Source organism: Theobroma umbraticum, unplaced genomic scaffold (genome assembly GCF_002168275.2).
Source record: "Theobroma umbraticum cultivar Fairchild unplaced genomic scaffold, ASM216827v3 scaffold_204.0, whole genome shotgun sequence".
NCBI lineage: Eukaryota > Viridiplantae > Streptophyta > Magnoliopsida > Malvales > Malvaceae > Theobroma > Theobroma umbraticum.
In genome coordinates, this window is record NW_018397267.1 from 2,236,979 (window position 1) to 2,259,271 (window position 22,293).

The window sequence follows — 22,293 nt, forward strand, 5'->3', positions numbered from 1 at the left end:
ATATTTAAAATCTTAATTTGAATTGAAAATTACTTACAATTTAAATCTAATTGAGTTCTTTTGAGAGAGTGAAAAATATAATCAAAAACTGAGAAGAGGAACTGTCAATACAAATTTTAATGGTAGGATTTCAATTTTTAGACAAAGAGAGAGCAACTTAAGTTTTGACTTTTTTTATAAAATCTTAAATTATAAATTTTTTTTTTGTTTTTGCATATAGTATTTAAATATTAATATATAAATTATTTTTTGATAAATTTATTTTTTACTAATATTTAAATATTATTAATATATAATTTTTTAATAAAATTTAAATTTTAACTCCATTCTCTATAAAATTAAACAAAAATTAATAAGTTCATTAATATTAATAAATATATAAAACTCTAAATAAATAATACAATATAATAAATATTTTTCTAATTGAATGATGTCTTGTAATACCACTCCAATAAACGTGGGTGTGCCCTTAGTATTCAATTTAGGTTCAAGTAATGTCATGCGCTTTAATTCATTCTTTAACAAATAATTAGACAATTGAAATTATGAAAGAAAAATCCCCTCACCACAAATTTTTATAACGTAAACAAGTGTATTTTTTTTTTTGGTTGAAAAGCTAGGATTCATTAAACAGGTCGTTGGCCAATCAAAAACAGGGGACGTTTTACTTCTCTGTGGCACACCTGGGAGCTAATGAGCTAAAACCTCTGAGCAGAGCACTGCAACACAAATATCTTGCAGTACATCCAGGATCCTGGGGGATTTGTGTTGCCGCCAGATCGATGCGTCAACCGTATACAGCAATTTCTCATTCACTCCACAAGCAAGTTAAGGTCTGGTTTTCTACTTTTGTTGAAGGGTTGAGTGTACAGCTATGAGTCCTTCATGCTGCCTGAATTGTTGTTCTGGAAATGTTAGTTTGGTGTGATCATGAATGTGCCTGAATTGTTGTTCTGGAAATGTTAGTTTGGTGTGATCATGAATGTGTTGTTTTGTAGTGACCCCGTGAATACGTTTTCAAGAGGCTAACGGTGTATATCTGATCCTTTTGAATACAACTATTCTGATTTTCGAGAGAAAAAAAAAATAATTACGAAAGAAAATTTTCCTCACCTCATATTTTATAACACAAAGAAACAAACAAACAAGCACGCGGATAATTCCATTGATCCGAACAAACTTATGAAAGCGAAGTAAGAGCGTGACGTAACCACGTGATTCACAATTGGTAATTCCTAATGGATGTTGAACTCTCGAAGACAAATACCTTCCTAGGTTACGTTGATTCTAATTCAATTCCTCTTTCTATAAAATGGGTAGCATCTTCATTGGAAGCAGAAGCCAGCGCTAGCATCACCTGCTTAATTAGCTATAGGAAGGCTGCCTCTGCTGCTAAAAGAGACTGAAAACTATTGCATAAGTATTATCATCAGAGCAATGGGAGGAACCAAGGAAATTTTGTGTTCAGCCCCAGCGGATCTGTTCCCTTCAAAATCTTTGCTTTGTAACAATTTTGTTCATCAGCAGCAAAACAGCCTTTCTCCTTTTACGTCTACATTTAATACGTGCAAGAGGAGAGCAGTGCAACTGAGAAAGGTTATGGCAGTTGCTCCTGCTGTTCCCATGCAGACTCTCATTGAGCTTGATTCCACCAAGGTTACCCCGGAAATTCCAGTGCAATTCACGGTCACAGCGCAGGTAACTGTTAAGTATGACGCTAAGGAAAAGATGAAGGAGATGGTGTTTCATTTGTTGGATTCTGGTGCCAAAGCTACTCAGAGAGGGGTTTTTCTTCAGCTTGTTAGCACTGATGTTGACCCTAGTAAGCACCGGTTCTTCCATTTTCAAATAACGCTTTCTCTTTTTTTTTAGACTAATGAAATAAACAACCTAAATCCAAGTACAAATTATACAATAAAGATATCTAACCTTATTAGTAAACTCAATTTCGAGACGTAGCCTAATAAGGAAGGTGAGGATAAGTCAAACATATAAGGCTTAGCAAACACAAGGCAACCGCATACTCTACTTTCTCTTTCAATCAGTGTCATCGTACAATGAGGAAGAGATAATAACGTGTTTTCATGTGTCTGGCCCTTTCCTCTCTCTCTCCAACATAGATATGAAAAACAACAAACTCCTCTCCACCGTAATCTTTTTTGGCATAGAAACTACCTAAATGGTTATCCCTCTCGAATCATCGGTGAAAAGTTTTGGGGTGCATGCACTTTCATGCCAATTTTACATGAAAAGACATTCAACTAACTGCCCGTGTCCGTGCATGAAGTTTTGTTTACATTTTTCTGATGTGTGAAATCAATGAAGGAACGGGAGGGCCAAAGTTGAGCAAGGAAGCTGTATTAGACTGGTCCAGAGACCTACACATTACCGCTGACAAAGTCAGCCACGAAGTGCAATTTCTGGTAGATGCGAACTTGGGGGTTCCTGGAGCTATCCTCGTGAGCAACAAAAACCAGAAGGAGTTCTATTTGGAAAGCATCACCATCGAAGGACTTGTTCATTTTAAGTGTCACTCTTGGGTTCAACCGGAGAAGCTCCACCCGGGGAAAAGGATCTTCTTTTCTAATAAGGTTAGCATTTATATAAAATTATCCTTCGTTTGGATTAATTTAATCTTGTAAAAATGCCTGAAATAACATGGTTTTTGCGAATTATGGCAGGCATTCTTACCAAGTGAAACGCCAGCAGGACTCAAAGTGTTGAGGAAAGAAGAATTAAGGCAACTGAGGGGCAATGGAGAAGGTGTTCGGGCAGTATCGGATCGAATTTATGATTATGATGTTTACAATGATTTGGGACATCCTGATAAAGGAACAGAACATGCAAGGCCGATTTTAGGAGGACAACATCGTCCTTATCCAAGGCGTTGCAGAACCGGACGTCCCTCCACCAAGTCAGGTGAGGTTTATTAGATTCTGCTTGATTGATAATTTATTAATTATTTTTTTATAAAAAATAATTAATATGTTAATGTTGGTGAAATTGGCACAGATCCGAAGGCAGAGGGCCCGGTAAATGAATCCCTGCCAATGTATGTACCAAGAGATGAAGCATTTGGAGATTTGAAGAGACAAGCAGTCGATGCAGGAAGCTGGAAAGGCATGGTCAACAATTTTTTTCCTTTCCTTAAAGATTCCTCAACTGATGGTGGGGCTATAACGTTCTCTGAAATCAATGAACTCTACAAAGAGAATCCTTCCAATGAGTCCCAGCGGAAAGAATCTCCGAAGAAAGCAAGTTTCCCAATTAAGCTTAATAAGATGATCAAAGAATCCACGGCAGATGCTTTTAGGTTCAACCCTCCAAATATTGTCTCCAGTAAGAACAAAATTCTTGCTCTTTAATTGAGAAATCTCTCTCTCTTTCTATATATATATATATATATATATATATCTCTTTCTATATATATATATATATAAGGAAAATTAATGAAACTGGGTATAGAATTGTGAAACACTGCTTCAATTCCAGGGGATGCATCATGTTGCTTACGAGATGATGAATTTGGTCGTCTAACACTAGCCGGTATGAACCCCTTAAGTATTGAGAGGCTCAAGGTAGGAGCATTTCGTTGCGATTGCTCAGTACACTAGCTAGAATCAACTCAAAGAGAACACGGAGAAAAACTGAAAGATTTTTAACCAAACATATATTGTTTTCTTTCAGGTTTTCCCACCTGTAAGCAAACTGGATCCGTCTCTCTATGGTCCACGAGAGTCAGCGTTAAGAGAAGAACACATCATTCATCATCTTGATGGGATGTCTGTACAACAGGTAAGGGGACAAAAAGCTAAGCTATTGACTTATGACTTGCTTAGATTTACAAGTTGAAGCGGCATTTTAATTTTCTGAGGTTCCTATTAGTACGTGCATATATATTTGTCTACCCCCCGTAGTTGTCTGTAGACTGTAGTAACGGTGTCTTGTTTTACTGCCTAGTTAATTAGATTTGAAAAGAAGAACGTGTGGCTTCTTTTTGTACTACGTGAACTTGGACCACTGTCGTTTGAACAATATCATCCATTGCATGTGACCATGTCACTTTGATTTTGTTGAATATCTTAATGAAAATCTTTCCTCAAATAATAAGAGAAGGGTAGTATTTAAAAGAAGCATTATTCTTAAACAGGTTATATAATTTCCCTACAGCTATTAATTAGTGTTTAATTCATGGATCTTATACTTATGGTTTAAGGTTTGAATTTCTTTTACAGGCAATGGAAAAGAATAAGCTGTTCATACTGGACTATCATGATACTTACCTTCCATTTCTCAACAGCATCAATGCTCACCCTGATCGAAAAGCCTATGCAACTAGGACAATTTTGTTCTTGACCCAAATGGGAACCCTGAAGCCAATTGCTATTGAGCTCTGCCTCCCACCAGCGAACCCTTATATTCCTTCGAAGCAGGTTATCACGCCTCCAATTGATGCCACCACCTGCTGGCAATGGCAACTAGCTAAAGCCCATGTCTGCTCAAACGATTCTGGAGCTCACGAACTAATTCAGCATTGGTATGCATGCAATGGCAACGATTATAATTTCAATTAAGTATTGATTTAGCTTAATTATATTGAACATAATTCGATTCTAATAAAGGGGTTGATTGTCATGACTTTGTACAGGTTGCGGACTCATGCATGCATGGAACCATTTATTATAGCAGCACATCGCCATTTAAGTGTAATGCATCCAATTCACAAGCTTCTTCGTCCTCACATGCGATACACAATGGACATAAATGCACGAGCTCGTGAGCTTCTCATTAGTGCTGGAGGAATAATTGAGTCCCTCTTCTCCACTAAAGAAGTCTCAATGGAGATCACTTCTTTTGCTTACAAAAATTGGCGCTTTGACATGGAAACCCTCCCCGCAGACCTCATTCGAAGGTACTCTATATAATTAGATACACAGAGCCATACATGTCCGACGAAATTAGAAGTACGCTGTTGCTTTCAAAGAAATGTAACTTGAATTTCATTTTCTTTCTGAGCAGGGGAATAGCAGAACCAGACCCAACTGAGCCACATGGCCTAAAATTACTGATCGAAGACTACCCATACGCCAATGATGGGTTGCTTATATGGTCCGCCATTGAGACACTGGTTAGGGACTTTGTAAAGCATTACTACCCAAGCGCAGACCATATTCAATTTGATCCAGAACTCAACGCCTGGTACTATGAATTTATCAATGTAGGCCATGCCGATATCCGCCATGAAAGCTGGTGGCCCAGGCTTTCAACTCCCGAGGATCTCGTCTCCATTCTCACTACCATTATCTGGATTGTATCAGCCGAACATGCCGCTCTGAATTTCGGACAGTATCATTATGGCGGATATGTCCCCGTACGTCCATCATATATGCGGCGGCTAGTGCCAAATGAGCATGATCCGGAGTACGCAACTTTCCTTGCGGATCCAGAGGGGTACTTCCTATCATCATTGCCAAGTTTACGAGAAATGACATTTCTGATGTCTGTGCTTGATATTCTATCCACACATTCATCGGATGAAGAGTATTTAGGAGATACGAGAGACCTATCAACGTGGACAGAGGACTCAGAGATTATTGAGGCATTCTACAGATTTTCAATGGATATGAGAATGGTAGAAGAAGAGATAGCAAAGAGAAACGCCGATCCAAAGCTTAGAAATCGATGTGGGGCTGGGGTTTCTCCTTATGACCTACTCGTGCCATCCTCAAAACCTGGAGTCACTTGCAGAGGAGTGCCTAACAGCGTAACGATATGAGTGGGAAATTCATGAGAATCAGCATTTCACACGAACTTGCAGAATTTTTGTACAGCAGTCGAAAATTCTAGTACAATAGTTGGGCCATCCAATAAAAGCTAAAGCGACGTAGCTTAGTATAGAGTGATGTAACATAATACGTAGTTATGTGTTTACTGCATGGTCAGCTGGTATTGATTGTCTCTGTCTTTTCAATTGAGTTAATTCACTTCCATATTGCATGCAGACGCATGTCATGACTTTTACTGCTTTTTTTTTCAGTATTTTTTGTCATTATGGATTTGAGTCTCACAAATAATATCAGCCGTCCTAAAACCGAGAAGGTCGTTTGCCAAAAAGCATGGCCAAAGAGAAATGTCATCGCAATTTTAAGTAAAGAGCTTTTGACTGTTTGCATTGATTAATCAAGTGTTCACTGGGATCCCTATCGGCCATCAGCACATCAGCCTTGAAGATTAGCACTCTTTCATTGCAATGATAGTTCCATCAATTGAGATTTGTTAGGCTTTTGTTGGACGAGATTTTGATTAGAAGTAGATCATGTTTGGGCCGTAAGGTTCTGTTGGAAGAGAGCAGATATACAAATACAGCCAACTGCAAAGTACCCATTTTGCTAATGGCCGTCCAAGTCAGGGGTAACTGGCCTAAGCTTTTCTGCTTCAGTCTCCAAAGATACTGGCCCTCGCCTTCAACTTTTTCTTGGGCTTGCATAAGCCCACTTAGCACCTTGAACTTCTCAAGGCCTCAGATGCAACGATGATCCTATCATGTGCAATTTAGCTAATGATAGGCAATGCCAGGCAAGAGTAGTTAATCAGCATGGCCTTCTTCAATGAATTCAAATCTTCACCAAGCACAGCCAAAAGGATACATATTTATTGTCATAAACAACAGAGTATTCAGCAATCCTTACCTACTTTAATTGCTTGCAATCAACCTTGAACCAAGAAGAACTCATATAAACAGAGGAAAACGATACTAAAGATGTTAGCATAGAGAACCGAGTAGAAAAAACCTTCAAGGCAGCATATGAGGAGAAACATTTACAGTACTACAAGATCAAAGCAAGTTCCAGTAGAATGAGATAACTAGCATAGGAAGCCCAACTGGAACAAAAATGAATAAATAATCAATAGAATTGAGATTAAGTAGCTGGAAGCCCAACTGGAACAGAAGATGAATAAATAATCATGTAACTAGAGCAAGAAAAATAGCAGTTTAAAATCATGTCATGACATAAACATGTACATATATTTGAGTAGCTGTTAATTATGTCTGAACATTGTCACGTTTATGAGAGAATTATATATACATAAAGTTATCAAACCAACAGTGGTTGAAAACACAAACATCCTTATACACTTTAAAAACAGAATCAAACTCCTATCCAGATCAAACTAGAGGCATTATTTCTATTTTTATGATAATAATATAAAAAAAAAGATAGCATGGGAAAAAGTTAGGAATTATCAGACTCTGGCTTCAACTGAACTCCGCAACTCAAAATTCAGTACCATCACATGCTTCTGCCACTTCTATTCTAACTACCAAGACAGACCTCCAATTTGGCAATTTCTTAAACCTCATGCTGATGTAGCTATAATAACCACATACAAGCAAGCACTTGTATCCCAAGTTATATCACATTACACATATCGACTACAACTTACTGGTTTTAAATCTATCTCGTTCCTAATGGGTAATAGTAAACAAAGGAAACAACTCTTTAGATATCAGTCCCAATTCATGGCAACAATATTATGCACCCAACAGAAAGACATAGTACCTCCGCCCATCTCACCTCTTTACTAGATATCTTCCTCAGCAACTAAATAAAAGGAGCACTGGATCTCAGCTTCCAAAGAGAAAGAAGAACAAAAACACCCCAATTGCTCCAAATTCATACCACAACAACAAATGGACTTGGCTTGAACTTCCATTCACAAATCACGTTTCACATTGCTCAATAGGTTCCATTATCCCAAAAAAACCAAGAAAAATTTTAAAATCAGCATGTGTACCATTTCAAGTGTAAATATACCACAAGGGAAAATATTTTTTCTTGAATCTGACTCACACCAAATCACACCATTTGAAAAGGACCCGAATATACGAACTTCACAAAACATCTCCAAGTTACCATCAAAATCACCTGTATTAAGAAAGAGGAACAAAAAGAAACAGTAAATTTAACCAGAAAAATAAATCTAATCATACTTTCTCTCCAAGAGTAAACCAAAAAGAATACCCAAGAGAGAGCCAGTAGAAGTCGCCAACTGTCTGTCTAGAACAATCCAAGCCAAATCCCAACTCTCCTCTCGAACCAGAACCTCCACATCGCATGAAAACTGCAAACGCAACCTTTGGCAAAAGAAAGACTGAAACTCTTGCTTGTCAAAAAAGACCATAAACAACAAGAACCCGATTGCGAATAGAGCAAACCCGAGGAATGAATCGGAGGTCCGGATCAAGAGCTGATCATGTGGGTCGAGCCAAGGATTTCGTGGCGGTCTCGATCCCGTGTGTGAAGTGTGAGATTCCTTCTGTGAACATATGAGCGCGCCGCTCGTTAAGGCGATCACCGGGGAGAGGAGACAAATCACATGAAGGCTGCCGATGACGGTGACGGTTACGACGATGATGTCAATGACATTTTCTGTGGCTTTTGCTTTTCTTTTTTTTTGAAATTTGAACTAACGGTTGCTAAGAATTGTTAAAATAGCCATGGTCGCAGTGAATTAAACCCTAACCCTAAGCTCATTTCAGGAAGCAGAAAGGAGAGGAGAAGATGAAAAAAAAGGTCGTACGTTTTGTGGTGCTTTACTGATATTGTGCGTTTGAAGATTCTGCCTTGCTGAGATTTTCCGAAGATAAGGACTGGGGGGACCCTCGTGGAGGCACGAAATAATCCACTTGTCTTGTCAGGACCCTGGAAGATTCTAAGTTGCCGACAAGATCCACTGGACTTCAGAAAGAGCTTTGTCCAAATCTATTGGTATCCCTTTACCCCGCTGCGTAGAAATTTTTTTAAATACGATTAGCCATTGTTCATTGCAAGCCTGTAGTGCTAACGCGAACGTCAAATCGTGGATGTTCTGTTCATCCTTTGACAGTTTGCTTAAGTTTGACAGATAAAGAAGGAGATTTGACAGGAAGGATCTTAATCAATCTTCATTTGCTTGGATTTCTTTCTTGTTTGATTTCAGCACCAACTTCTTGAATCAATTGTCGACAATCTTGGCGTTCAAGGGATCTGTTATGCGACTTTTACCTGCCTTGAAGTGGCTGAAAGTCTGAAGAGTAAATGCATCAATGGAAATGGGAGATCATGGCAGGGGGCATAAAGCAAATGTGAAAACAGAATACCAGAAAGAACAAGGGAAGAAGAATGCTAATGGAATTTCATTGTATTTTATTGACTTTCAAGGAAGAGAGAACAATAATATTAAAATAATTTTGAGTCCCAATACAATGCTGCAGTTATATTGAAACAACAAAATGAGTTACCACAGGAGGAATTTGGTGGTACCCCATATACATTTATATAATTATTGGGACCTATTCATAACAAAAAAAAATGAATGAAAATAGACAACTGCCAAATTTAAAAATGATGGGGAAAAATGGAGAGACTGAGTTTTTGTGGAACAGAATATAACCACTTGCATGATCTTCCAGCCCCGCGATGAAGTTTCTGTGATCAGGGAGGAAAAAAAATGGTAATTTGCCTCAACAAAATTTTAACTTGAATTGTTTCCCTGACACCTGTGCGGTGATGCCTAGAACCTGACCTCCTATCTCTCCCACGCTTGTAGACCTTCTCTGAGTGGAGCACTGACAAACTGGTCACTGAAAGTTTCAAGCGAAAATAGTCTAGGTGGATCATTGGCCAAAGATAGCGGTGACGGTGGAGGGTAAATTGTAGGAAGAGCCATTTGAGCCAAATGTGCTAAAACTTCCTTATGGTGTTTCTGCAAGTAACAAATAGGTGAAAGAGATGTGCATCAGAAAGATGGGAGGGGAGGAGTTGGGGGATCAAGTCAAGAAATCAAACCAAAGTAGGTTGCTCAAGGGAATTGAAGATTTACATTTGAAGGTTAGATTGCAGGTTCTATCAAATCCTACATGCAAATTCAACCGTGGCTAAAATGGAAGTGATGCAAGCGGTACCAACTTTCCACAGCATCCGCAGGAAGAAAGAATCAGTCATCAAGTAATATAATGGAAGCATGTTTGAAACACAGTTTACAAATTGTGAGGCACAACAAAAGCTAGAAATTTGGAGCTTCAAGTATTTTAATTTTTTAACGAAAAAGATTTCATCCCTCAATTAAGAAAACAAGCAACCAAAATATTGGAGATTCAATGAGGATTCTATAGTTTTATCATTATGGAAAGATAGTAGCTGCTATAAAAAGAGAGGCTGCCATTGTCATAAAAGGCCAATTTACAGCAGTAATTATGCTTTATGCATCAAAGAAATAGAAACAAATAAATAGAATTAGGTTCAAGTGACAGTTAAACGCTCCTGGATATACATATGCAATTACAGAAAATCCCTACATAAAAACTTAGTTGCATTGTTGAAATTTTGAAACTAAACTGTAACATATTATTATTAGTGGGAAAGGGAGTCCATTTGTTAAATTTCCAACATTAAATTACTTAACCATAATTCAGAATGCAGAACATAAAATAAAAACAGAAAAATTAATACCTGAACAACAAAGTTGCGCCTTTCACAGTCCAAAAACATATTCACACTCCAATTTGTCTTTGCCGCAATCTTATCCCTCACTGTTGAAAAACTAATTTGGTCTCTAGAAGTAAAACGGTCAACTTCATTGAACCAAAGACAAGTAAAGAGGTTGCTAATAGGAACATGCTCCCTTATTATTACGCATCCTTCAGGAACATCTGCAGAGCCAGCCATTAAAGCAAACGTCATTAAGCTGAAAGAGGCACAACCAAACACAATGAAACAAAAGCAAGCATCTTGCACCCTACCACTTGTGATAGGAAGTTTAGCCTCAGAATATGGGGTCAAACCCTCCTTTTTGTAAAAGTCAACCTGAAAGTCAATGGAGGTATTATCATATTTGCCAGCAGCTTTATTTGCCTCAGCTTCATCAAACACATCAAAGCGTTTATAATGCCTAGAAATTGCAAAAGTAGCATTTTTTCTCCACAAGAACCTGACGGAAGACTTGAAAGAGTTAGAATAAACAAACATTGGCTCTAAAACCAACTAAAGCAAAACATACATAAAAAAGGTAATTCCTAAGTTGGAAGAAAACTACTGAACAGGGGCCAAAACTTTCAACATCAGATAATTCATGAGAGTGATTACAACGTGATTTTAGACTCAACCTCAACGCATAAGACTTCAGAATCTTGTAAAATTTGGAAAGTAAACAGAATTCCAAAGTACCTCTCAAGAATTTGATATGGATCAGCAACAAGCTCAAGTTTCCCATCAATCCACAAAGAAAAACGTGCATTGGGAAATAGCCTATGTGGTAGAAGCTTTGGGATCTGTTACAGGCATAACATGAGTCAAAAGGCATAAAGCTTCTTTTCTTATGCATAATAACACATAGAAGGATATTGAGGGATCTAGTTGACGCCTTATCTCAGTTTCTTTTCAGTAAGGTTATGCCAAAACCAAATAAAACTTATTGGTCCCCATTCTCACAGAATGAATCAAGCAATGTGGACCATTTTCATCGTCACTATCTACTAAACCCAGGATTCACTACTCTGATCTATACTCAAAGGACATAACATCCACATTTTAAACATTTACCTTTCCATTGCGCCTTCCATCGGTGTAAGGAAGATTACGCACAACAACAATTCTCCATACTCCAATCTTCTTACTCTCATCCAGACCACCATTAGTTTTCAAATCAGCTTCTGTTTCTTCATCTGCAAACATGTAGAAGCAGATAGTTTGCTTGGAATATTCGCTAATATTCTTTGGCTGTTGTATGATATCAAAAGCCCCTGAAAAAGAATTGGATTATTCAATAAAAAGTCATTGGGTCCAACACAGGAATGGAACAATAAAATAAATATAGTACAGTCCTGTACCAAATATTGCTGATGCAACAACCACTCCATGACATTTCTCCATCTCAAGAAGATCATTGTCATCGATGTCAAATCCTGTCCCATGGCCAGGTTTGCTTCCTTTGACAAATCTAGCAAATGCACAACGCACATCAATCAGAATTGACAAACCAGCAAATACGATTAAAAAGATTAAGAATACCAAATCATGTTCAACTTTAAAATTTTAACCCCAAAAAAAGAAGAGGTGAACCATACCCACAGTGCACATTCATCGACTCTCTTATGTCATATGAATCATCACGCTGCTTTAAAGTAGGATACCCACCAAAGTCTGAACCTCCAAATTCTGTCTCTTTATTTAAGTTTTCCTCATAAATATAAGTTAAATTCTTAATGACTGGAGAAAATGATGGGACTTTTGGCATCAAGGCAATAGCATCCTCCACAGGAAGGTAACATACAGGACAAGCTGTATCATAAACAAGCAAGAAAACTCAAAAACTATATTTTGAGGAAAACCTCAACTAATAATGTCAAAATACTAAATTAAAAATATTGAGAAAAAAATTATAAACGAAAAGAAAACTTACGACGTGGCCCTGTTCTTTTTTTGTCTGCTGGTGGAGGGGGTAAACTGAAAGTAGCGCATGGATGCCCTGGAGGAAGAGTGTAGCCCAGAAAATATGAAGGAGGAGGAGGGGGCATTACCCTAACTTCAGTTCCTTCCATAATGACTGGTAAAGATGTCCAATTGTCTATTCTGACACTTTGCACTTCATTTATCAGGGGAGATCCAGAATTATTTAGAGGCAAGCTATCATTTACCTTAGGGACATTGTCACTTTCCTGATCTTCACCTATAAACAAGCCAAAATATATGCAAATTTGCATATCATTTCATCACACAAGTAAAACCAATTGGGAGCTAGATGTCCAAAACAAGAATAACAAGTAACCTGCTTGAGCTAAAGACATATCATCCAAAAGCAAAACAAGGAGCATATAAAGAAGGAACAAACCATACTATCCTCGTGCTTGAATCTAACATTGATCAAAACTAATAAAACCCATAAGAAACAGTGAAATGAAAATTTAAAACTATATTCCAAGGTTGACAACAAGGAAAAGCAATTCAATTGAGTTCAATCATTAATATTATTCTCCTCCAGAAAGTGGGCAGGCACAATGTTCTTAACTCAATTGAATTCATTGAGCAAAACTCTAGATATCAATTTCTTAATTCAAACACTATAACCAAACCTAAACACTGAAGACGATAAATTTATGACTAAACTCTAACCAACGTAACTGCACAGAATAAACATAGTTTTTCCCCACTTCTTTCATCAAAAATATCAGAACAACCTGCCTAAGAATCACTAATTCACTATCACTTCATTCCTAAAATTCACTATGACCGATCCAATAACGAAGAGAAATAAAGAAAAAACCAACCTTTGCCAACATATAAGACCCAAACAAAGACGGCAGCGGAGATGACACAAAGGAGCAGCATTCCAACCTTTTTGCGGCCAGCAAACTTACAGATCCAATGAACCAATGTCTCCTTTTCCTTAAACATTTTAGAAGGCTTAGTTCTTGTTGCTGAAGGCGCTTGAATTGGCAAAACACCGTTTTGCAGCTGTTTGTCCAAAGACCCATAACTCCCAGAACGAATCCCCAATGACCCTCCAGTCATTGCCTCCTTTTTATTAGCAACCCCAATCTCACTCCTCTCATCAAACTTTCTTTAACTCGATGAAATGATCAACCCAACAAAAAAGATTAAATCCTATAACTTCATCACTCGAAAAACAACTCAACAAAAAACAAAATCCCACTTCAACAAAAACAAGCCCCTCACACGACTCTTGGGGCGCCACCCAAATTGAAGTCAAATGCAGTTCAATAATCAAAAAGTTTTCAAAAAACAAATGCAGAAAAGCGAACCTGGGTTTTTCAGTTTTTGATTGGTTGGTAAGGGTTTTATGAAATCGAGGGAAGTGGGGTTTTCTTTGATCAAATCTCAGATCACAATTTTCGAGTTAAAAATATAATTTTTATCTCTCTTATTACAAGCTTTTGTATGGGAGTGGATATTGCGGAAATGGGGAAAATTCATAGTGATATTTATAATATGACGAATTTATGACGTAAATGTGACATATAATTAAATCCTGATACGTCAATCTGCCCCATGTGGACCATGATGTCAAACAATCGGACGGTGATGGTTTGACATTTTGGCTTTTCCAGTAATAAAATAAAGGCTAACCGTATTTCCAAGCAAGACATGTGTCAAACTAATTTCCAATGAAAAATGTTTTTGCCGATTGGATTAGAACATAGGACAACACTATGCCTATCAAGCAAATGTTTTGTTTGGTAAACAGACTGAGCACATCAAGCTTGAGGTTTCTGCTCTTGTTGGGAAATTAAAACTGTTTCTCTCTTTCCTTGTTTATCTTACTGTCACTGTTTCAGCTTTGTTTCACATGTAATAAAATTTTTTTAACGCTTGCTTTCAGTCAGCCATGGTTTTCAAAGGGGACCATCCATGAATACATGGAAAAGGAATGGGAGGGAGGGACTTAATTTCAATGGCTAATTATTTTCTATTAACGTCAAAGAGGCAAGTTGCCTCCATATTTTGGAATAATTACTCTTAATTTTGGGTCTGTAAAAACATCTTGGAATATGCTTTGTCACAGGCACCAGGTTTTTAATATAATTGCTGGCCAGACCTTCATCCCAGACTTGGCTTTGAAGGCTGAATTAATAATATTTTTAAGCAACTTCTGTTGACTAATTTTGAATTAATCTGACATTAGCAGGTTTGACACTTCACCCATTTTACACGGTGGAGGACTTAAATAAAGTTTTACTTAAAGTAATTTTTTTATCTTTCTATTGCAAAAAAGGGTATTGTTAAAGTTTGATATTATTAAACATGAATGTAATTGTTAAAAATTTATATAAATGTCTAAATGAGCATTATATGATTTAGATTTGAAAAGTTGTTGAGTTAATGATAATTAAACTAAATTGTTGGGTAACATTTGTTTAAAAAAAATTCTATATTAACCCTGAAAACCAATTTTGTGGATAATTTGGCTTTCTTAGACATTATACAAAAAAAAAAAACTGTTTTATTTTTGTGCTGGTTGGAGGGTCATGTTTTCTACTTCAAAGACTGAAAAATGGGGGAGGACATGTGCATGGTTCAAGCCTTGTTATAAACTTACTTTAAATATAAATCTATATTAATCTAAAAAAAATCAATATCTTATGCTTCAATCATGTTTGGAATGAAATGTTTATTTCTGATATTTCTATTTTATTACCTCCTTAATTAATTAATATTTAATATTAACTAGTGCTTGTTAATTGTGGAAATAATGCATGGAATCTCTAAAACCATGACCTCTCAAAATGTTTTTTTAAATTTTGATATGACTCTGACATTGCTTCTATCAGAGTATAAGTTGAATCAAAACGGTCTAAAACTGTTCATAATTAGGAATAATACCAAAGTATTTTCTCCCATGTGTAAAGTGAGCTGCTGAATCTTCAATCAAGGACTTAAAATTCAGGATGTCAACGTCTTAATTTCCAAGGCAATAAAGAAAGACCAATCTTTTGATGGAGAAGCCTGGCATCCCACTACCATTTGAAACAAATGGGCAGGTCTAGTTTTCCAAGGGATATTTGCAATGTCAGAAATAAATTTTGATTAAGTTATGGGTGTTAAATGGGATTGAATTCTCCATCTCTGTCAGACATCAGGTCCCTCCCCAGGGTTGAAAAACATGATATGTTCCCATCATTATATATTTCCAATGATGAATTTCCTGTTTCTTTCATTGCTGAATGAAGGAAATTGAGTTGAAAAAGATGATACTGAATGGAAAGAGAACTGGCAAGTATAGGAGAGAAGTAGGAGAAAGAGTCATTGATTGCAATCAAACACCCAAGGTGTTAAACTGCATGCCCAATTGCTGAGCATTAATCTGTGCACAGAGGCATGGCATTAATCTGAGTATGGAGCATGCAGCACAGCAGAAAGAGTTTTATTCCGATGGTAACAAGATATGATGAAATTGATAATTAATGATAGAATAAAATATGTATTAATATATTCTTCAATTGTTTAGCTTAAGAAAATAATGAAGTGATGTACAATGCTTTTGTAGTACCCTGTTGAGGTAGCGAGGGGATGATTTACTGCATTCCAGCCGCCCCCTTTGCATCGGACTTAGAACAATGGCAATAACATTAAAAAGAAATTAATCAATCATATCTTTAAGTGCAGGCAATCCTAATAAAATTTAGAAGGAAAAAGAAATGGGGAAGATATTCATAATCAGTTCTACAAACATGGCCTTATCTTGGCATTTTTCTTCTAATTTTAACTGTAAAATTCAAATCCGGGGGATGACACTTCCCTTTTCCCATAGTTTTTCTCAGAGGGAGCAACTAAACCATGACTAATTCCAGTGGTAATGAACATTTTGAGAGACAGGCAATGATGATAATTGATCTGGCAAGCAACAATCTATTGTTTAAAGCACCCACCGCAACTTTATTTACCCTAAGATGTCTTACACGTTCACATCTAATCCGTCTCTCATTCATACATAATTTCTGCATTTTTTTTTTGCCCTTTTGGAAAGGTCAATTTTCCTGTTCATGGCAGTCCTTTCAGCCCTGCATAGAATCTCCAAAACGCCAAAAGAATTTATAAAATTCTAGTTGATTTGTTATTAATTTCATGAAAATGAAGACCACTGCTGTTTTAAATTCTATGGTGGATATTGGTTGGTAAGAGATTTTCCGAAGTCTTGTCATTGCATTTTTGTTTAGGAGGTTAATCAATATTCTGATATTCATTTCAACCTGCCCAACCCGAATGTCAAGTCAAGTGTTAATTTCGCATTCTGCTGTTCCATGGACAGAATGAAATTTGCTTGGGCCTTGAAGTATGGATCTGTAGCTTAACAGATTTGTGAAAACCTGCATTTGAGTGCAAGTGAAGATTCAATGGACGAGACCATGCTGTTAGAATAGAACAAATTTCAGCAATATTACAAGGATTGTTAATCTTAAGCACTGGACATGGGCTAAGAATGAATGTAGATATGGGCCATTGTTGAAATTTTCATGTTAAGAGTTTGGGCCCTGATGGAAATTTAATGACTTTCATGCAGAACAGCAGTGACGCCTGTTCTGCACCAACTCTTTAATCCCTGTGGCTGTGTTTATAATATTTATGCATTGGTTAATGGTTATTTGACATCTTTAGAATCATATTGAACTGGGTTCTGTTCATTCTTCAATATCATATTGGCAAAGCAGAGTTGTTTCTATCCGTCTCCTAATGGTGAAAGTAGAGAATATCTAAGAACTAAATTCCATGTAGGAAACACATCATGTTAAACAAGTCCCACTAAAATTTTCTTCCATCATTTTACTGATTATGTTCTTTTTCTTGTTTGATCTTTTTTGAGTTGAGGTGAATGATAATTTGGTAGCCATCAGTTCAATGTCCAAACTGATGAAACGTTTTTCTTCTACTCTTATCCTTGAGATATAGTCAACAAATGAAGTAATTTGATTGTTCTTATCTTCTGCTATTTCTTTCTGATAAATAGACCAAAATTGTCATGCAAATTTATCTTTTCCTGCATATAGATTTTTAGGGAACAAATTCCGGGATCTGTGCGGCGAGTTAGTTGCTACTATCCTCTGCTATCCTTCTTGCATTTCAACATTCAGCTGAGGACTGTTTTAGTTCTTTGATTTTCCTTCTTACATTTTACTCCACAGCAAGCTATCTTCCAAGGACGAAGTTGCATTTAATGCTGCCAAAAATCAAAGATGTTATCTCTTCATGAATTTGACTTTGCATATAGAAAAATAAGATCAAAGTTCCCCAATGTGACTAGCCGCCCCTGCACCCTTAATTATGCTGAGAATTGAATGAGATCTATTTTGGTCAATAAACTCCATCACCTGATCATATTTCTGTCAATTTAATTTGGTGGTATTTTGACTTTTGAGCTGTAGAGTTGGTCTCCCATTACCAACGGCCAAAACCAAATTACTATAGACTAGAAATAAGTATTACGGGGAAGAACGGAAGGAATATGGTCACTTTCTTTTCATTGTCCAGAGAATAAACCTTTCGCTTTTTCACATTTTGTATCAAATCAAATGTAATGTATAACAGAAAAATGCTGGTATACGCTGAAATTGATGATTAACTGGTTGATTGTCTATGTTATAGTTTCATTTGATGATTGAGTTCGTGTCAACATTGTTTGGCCTGCTGGCTTGTTGAGCAAATCAGATCTCTGGGCAGGGCATGACAGCAGACAGCAGACAGCCTTTGCCAAGGAGCTGATTGTTCTTAGCCAAAAGCATGGAATGTTTTCTGTTTTTGCCTGCCTGTGGGAAGAACGCTTGCATCCGAAATACTTGAAACATTCAAGGGAAAAGGCTAACGAAATCGACTAATGGTTTCGTCTAGAATTTTGTATGGATTTGTTTTTTTGTATCAAAGATATTTATGACCAAGCATACGCAGACATTTAAGAGTTGTTGTGGAAAGCCTTTCAGAAAGCATGGTTCATTATTCTGCCTGCTAAATATGACGGTCCAAATAATGCCCATTCAACTGTTTGATTTGGTACATAATTTGTATGCCTTGTACTTTTTATTAGAGCATGAACATGTAGATTCATTTTATGTATATCTTCCTTTCACATTATGAAAAGCTAGATTACTAGCACCTCCAGGATACTTTGATGGAAATATATTCAGATGTTCCAAATCCACGTGGGTGTCTTCATCCTCTGCCACAAGAACTTCTTCTGTCAGTATCATAGTAATAGCATGGAGTAAAATCCACAAAGTTAAACTACTTTTCTTTGAACGGTAAATAATGTGTTCAAAATTGGCTAAAGATTAAAGAACATGTTATTGAGTGAAACAATATAACCTTCTTCTTCTATTGAAGCAGAGCTCAAGACATGTCAAAGAACAGGGATTTCATTCCAAAGGTTATTAGTAGATTGATATTGAATGCTTCAATCATGGCAAAATATCGCTATATGGTGGATGAATTCCAATTATAGCACCTTCATGATGCCAACACCCCTTTTCTTTATTTACAAAATAAAGGTTCAACATGGGTCCCAGGCCATGACAGATTCCCTTCGAAGTTACAAGTTGGTAGAAATGTGTTCTTGACCTCTTTTCTTTGAATCTATCCATTTTGTACTTCATGAGCCTTCGAGTACTAACCTTAACTAGTCTTTTTGAGTTTCAATATGTTCTAGGAAGCTGACTGGTATACAGGATTGTTTAAATAAGCAAATAACTGAATTTGGAATGAGAGATAAGCTACATATGTGTGCATTTAATTAACTTTGAGACGTGTGATTGGAAGATCATAAAGGAAGAGTAGAAAAAAATCAAACCCTTACTTTGTCTGGGAATCAGCTCCAATTTTTTTTGAAGGTTGAGAGTCTCATTCATGCAATGCATCAAAGCAGTCAAGTACTTATGGCCATTTTATGCGATGGCAGCGCGTTGAATTTGTACAAAGACAACTAGCAGCCGACGCGAAAAATGTAACCCTTTTTACCTGTTTGAAATCAAAGCCAATTTGACACTTGCGATAGTCAATTTAATTCATTTTGGAGGTTTCAGCTATTGGATAAGATGTCAGACAACTTGTCAAAAAGCAGAGCACAGCAATCCACCTTAGAATTTCAAACCCAATTCGCAGTTCTGCGATATCGTAATCATCTACGCGGCAAAACCATAAAACTTGAACACGTTAAGGAAGTTTTGACTATGGACTTTCAAACCTCACATGTCAGCTAACGTGATTTTTCCATAATTTCTCTCCCATATTTTCCCAGGCCCCTCCGTGTTTCATTTACCTCATCGAACCTGGATTTTCCCCATGATAGAGACGCTCTTCAGGCTTTTGCTCTTGCTGCAATGAACAAACATCCAAAGCCTCCCTTGTTTCTACTTTTGTTCATAATCCTGTTTTCTCAATCTGTTTTGTCTGTTGATTTTATCTTCAATGGCTTCAATTCAGCTAATCTTTCCCTTTATGGTATTGCCGGTATAGATTCTAGAATACTTACACTCACCAATGAGACAGATTTTGTCGTTGGTCGAGCTCTGTACAGACCAAAAATCCCAACAAAGACTCCAAATTCTTCTCATGTCCTTCCTTTTTCTACTTCTTTTATCTTCTCTCTGGCTCCTTCCAGGAACAAGGATATTCTTCCAGGACACGGCCTAGTTTTTCTTTTTACACCGAATACTGGCATCAGTGGGACAAGCTCATCCCAACATCTAGGCCTTTTCAACCTCACCAACAACGGCAATCAAAGCAATCATGTCTTTGGTGTCGAATTCGATGTTTTTGCTAACCAAGAATTCGGTGACATAGATGACAACCATGTGGGAATTGACCTTAACTCCCTCACGTCCACAAGCTCCCACACGGCTGGTTATTGGCCTGACTACATGGAAAGCAGCAGCAACAGCAATGATAGTGATGACGAGGAGAAGGGCTTTAAGGAATTGAAGCTAAATAATGGTAAGAACTACCAAGTTTGGATTGACTATGCAGATTCTGTTATTAATGTTACTATGGGCCCGGTAGGAGTAGAAAGGCCCAAGCGTCCTTTGTTAAATGTTTCTTTGAATTTATCTGATGTTTTTGAGGATGAAATGTATGTTGGATTCACTTCAGCAACTGGAAGATTGGTTCAAAGTCATAGAATTTTGGCTTGGAGTTTTAGTAACTCAAATTTTTCATTAAGTGAAAGTTTGATCACCACCGGTTTACCGTCGTTCGCTATTCCGAAGACTCCATTTTATAAGCATAAATCGTTTATTGCAGGAGTAACGGTGGGAAGTTTTTTCATTCTTGTTTTTATTGCTCTGTTTGCTCTGTTTTTGGTTAAGAGGGAAAGGAGGAGAGCAAGGGAGAGAGCGGAAATGGAAGACTGGGAATTTGAGTATTGGCCACATAAGATGACATATCAAGAAATCGATGCAGCAACTAAAGGATTTTCGGAGAAAAATGTGATTGGATTTGGAGGAAATGGAAAGGTCTACAAGGGTGTTTTACCGGGAGGGACAGAGATTGCTGTAAAGTGCATTTCACATACAAATGATGGAATGAGAGAATTCTTGGCAGAGATTTCGAGTCTTGGGCGGCTAAAGCACAGGAGGTTGGTGGTTTTGAAAGGTTGGTGCAAGAAAGAAAAAGGGACATTCATGTTGATCTATGATTATATGGAGAATGGAAGTTTGGACAAGAGGGTTTATCATGACTGTCATGAGAGCAAGATGTTGAGTTGTGAAGACAGAATTAGAATCTTGAAGGATGTCTCATCGGCTGTGTTATACTTACATGAGGGATGGGAATCTAAGGTTCTACACAGGGACATTAAGGCCAGCAATGTGTTGCTTGATAGGGATATGAATGGAAGATTAGGGGATTTCGGATTAGCCCGGATGCATGGTCATGGCCAAGAGGCTAGCACAACGCGTGTGGTTGGAACTGTGGGTTACATGGCCCCCGAGGTGGTTAAGAATGGACGAGCAACAACACAAACTGATGTATTCGGATTCGGGGTCTTAATTTTGGAGGTCATGTGTGGCAGGAGGCCTATAGAGGAAGGGAAACCACCTTTGGTGGACTGGGTATGGCAGTTGATGGTGCAAGGGGAATTACTTTCTGCAGTAGATGCACGGTTGAGGGCTAGTGGAGGATTTGACGAGGAGGAGGTGGAGAAGGTGATGCATTTAGGCTTGCTGTGCTCATATCCTAATCCAAATTCCAGGCCAACCATGAGGCAAGTAGTGAAAGTCTTGGAAGGAAAGAATGAGCCCTGTGATTCAGAAACTGAGGATATGGAAGCATATTTGCTGCAAAAGGTGAAATCCAGGGATATGTGGGCTAATTACTCACAAAATTTTGGCTATTCATCACACCCCACATTCGATGATATACGACGGTTACATTCCTCATCCATGTCTCTCTCTTGGACCATTAGCATAGTGGATGGTAGATAATCCTGCATCATTTCTAAAATGAGAGGGACTTTTGCTTGAATTGATATTGGTAATGGTGCACCTTGGATAGCAGATTTGGACAATAATGAAGCATGCTCAGGAAGGACCGCAAGATGAAAGAACATCAAAATCATTAGGTTGGGAGGGGCTTTTCTTCATGCCCAGTTGCAGTATTCTTTTGTATTCTTTCATATCAGTTGAGGTTGGCTTTATAGAAGATTTTTTTTTTTCTGTTAAATTTGTAAAAGCTGGGCATGTCATTGTACATATATATGTATGTTAAAGTTTAAACCCACAGTTTGATGATTAAAGGATGAGTTTAAGTCATGATG

The 22,293-nt window shown here is 37.4% G+C and overlaps 3 protein-coding genes and 1 pseudogene across 3 annotated transcripts; 2 read left to right on the top strand and 2 right to left on the bottom strand.

The window, feature by feature from the left end:
* Positions 1–1,151: 1,151 nt before the first annotated feature.
* Positions 1,152–5,807, top strand: LOC110423996 (linoleate 13S-lipoxygenase 3-1, chloroplastic-like). The gene is made up of 9 exons (XM_021438451.2): positions 1,152–1,822; positions 2,326–2,591; positions 2,682–2,919; positions 3,013–3,339; positions 3,493–3,578; positions 3,688–3,795; positions 4,236–4,537; positions 4,649–4,912; positions 5,020–5,807. The coding sequence occupies exons 1-9, from the start codon at positions 1,438–1,440 to the stop codon at positions 5,774–5,776; spliced, it is 2,733 nt and encodes a 910-aa protein (XP_021294126.1). The 5' UTR covers positions 1,152–1,437; the 3' UTR covers positions 5,777–5,807.
* Positions 5,808–8,060: 2,253 nt separating this feature from the next.
* On the bottom strand, positions 8,061–8,429 carry LOC149526681 (uncharacterized; annotated as a pseudogene).
* Positions 8,430–9,476: 1,047 nt separating this feature from the next.
* LOC110423947 (strawberry notch protein (DUF616)) lies at positions 9,477–13,943 on the bottom strand. The gene is given in 10 exon segments (XM_021438390.2): positions 9,477–9,594; positions 9,596–9,747; positions 10,494–10,693; positions 10,784–10,971; positions 11,208–11,311; positions 11,583–11,782; positions 11,870–11,979; positions 12,107–12,320; positions 12,442–12,708; positions 13,307–13,943. Coding segments are annotated over 10 exon segments (1,797 nt in total). The 5' UTR covers positions 13,551–13,943.
* Positions 13,944–19,726: 5,783 nt separating this feature from the next.
* Positions 19,727–22,288, top strand: LOC110424721 (Concanavalin A-like lectin protein kinase family protein). Its single transcript, XM_021439371.2, has one exon. The coding sequence runs from the start codon at positions 19,862–19,864 to the stop codon at positions 21,959–21,961; it is 2,100 nt and encodes a 699-aa protein (XP_021295046.1). The 5' UTR covers positions 19,727–19,861; the 3' UTR covers positions 21,962–22,288.
* The last annotated feature ends 5 nt before the right edge of the window (positions 22,289–22,293 follow it).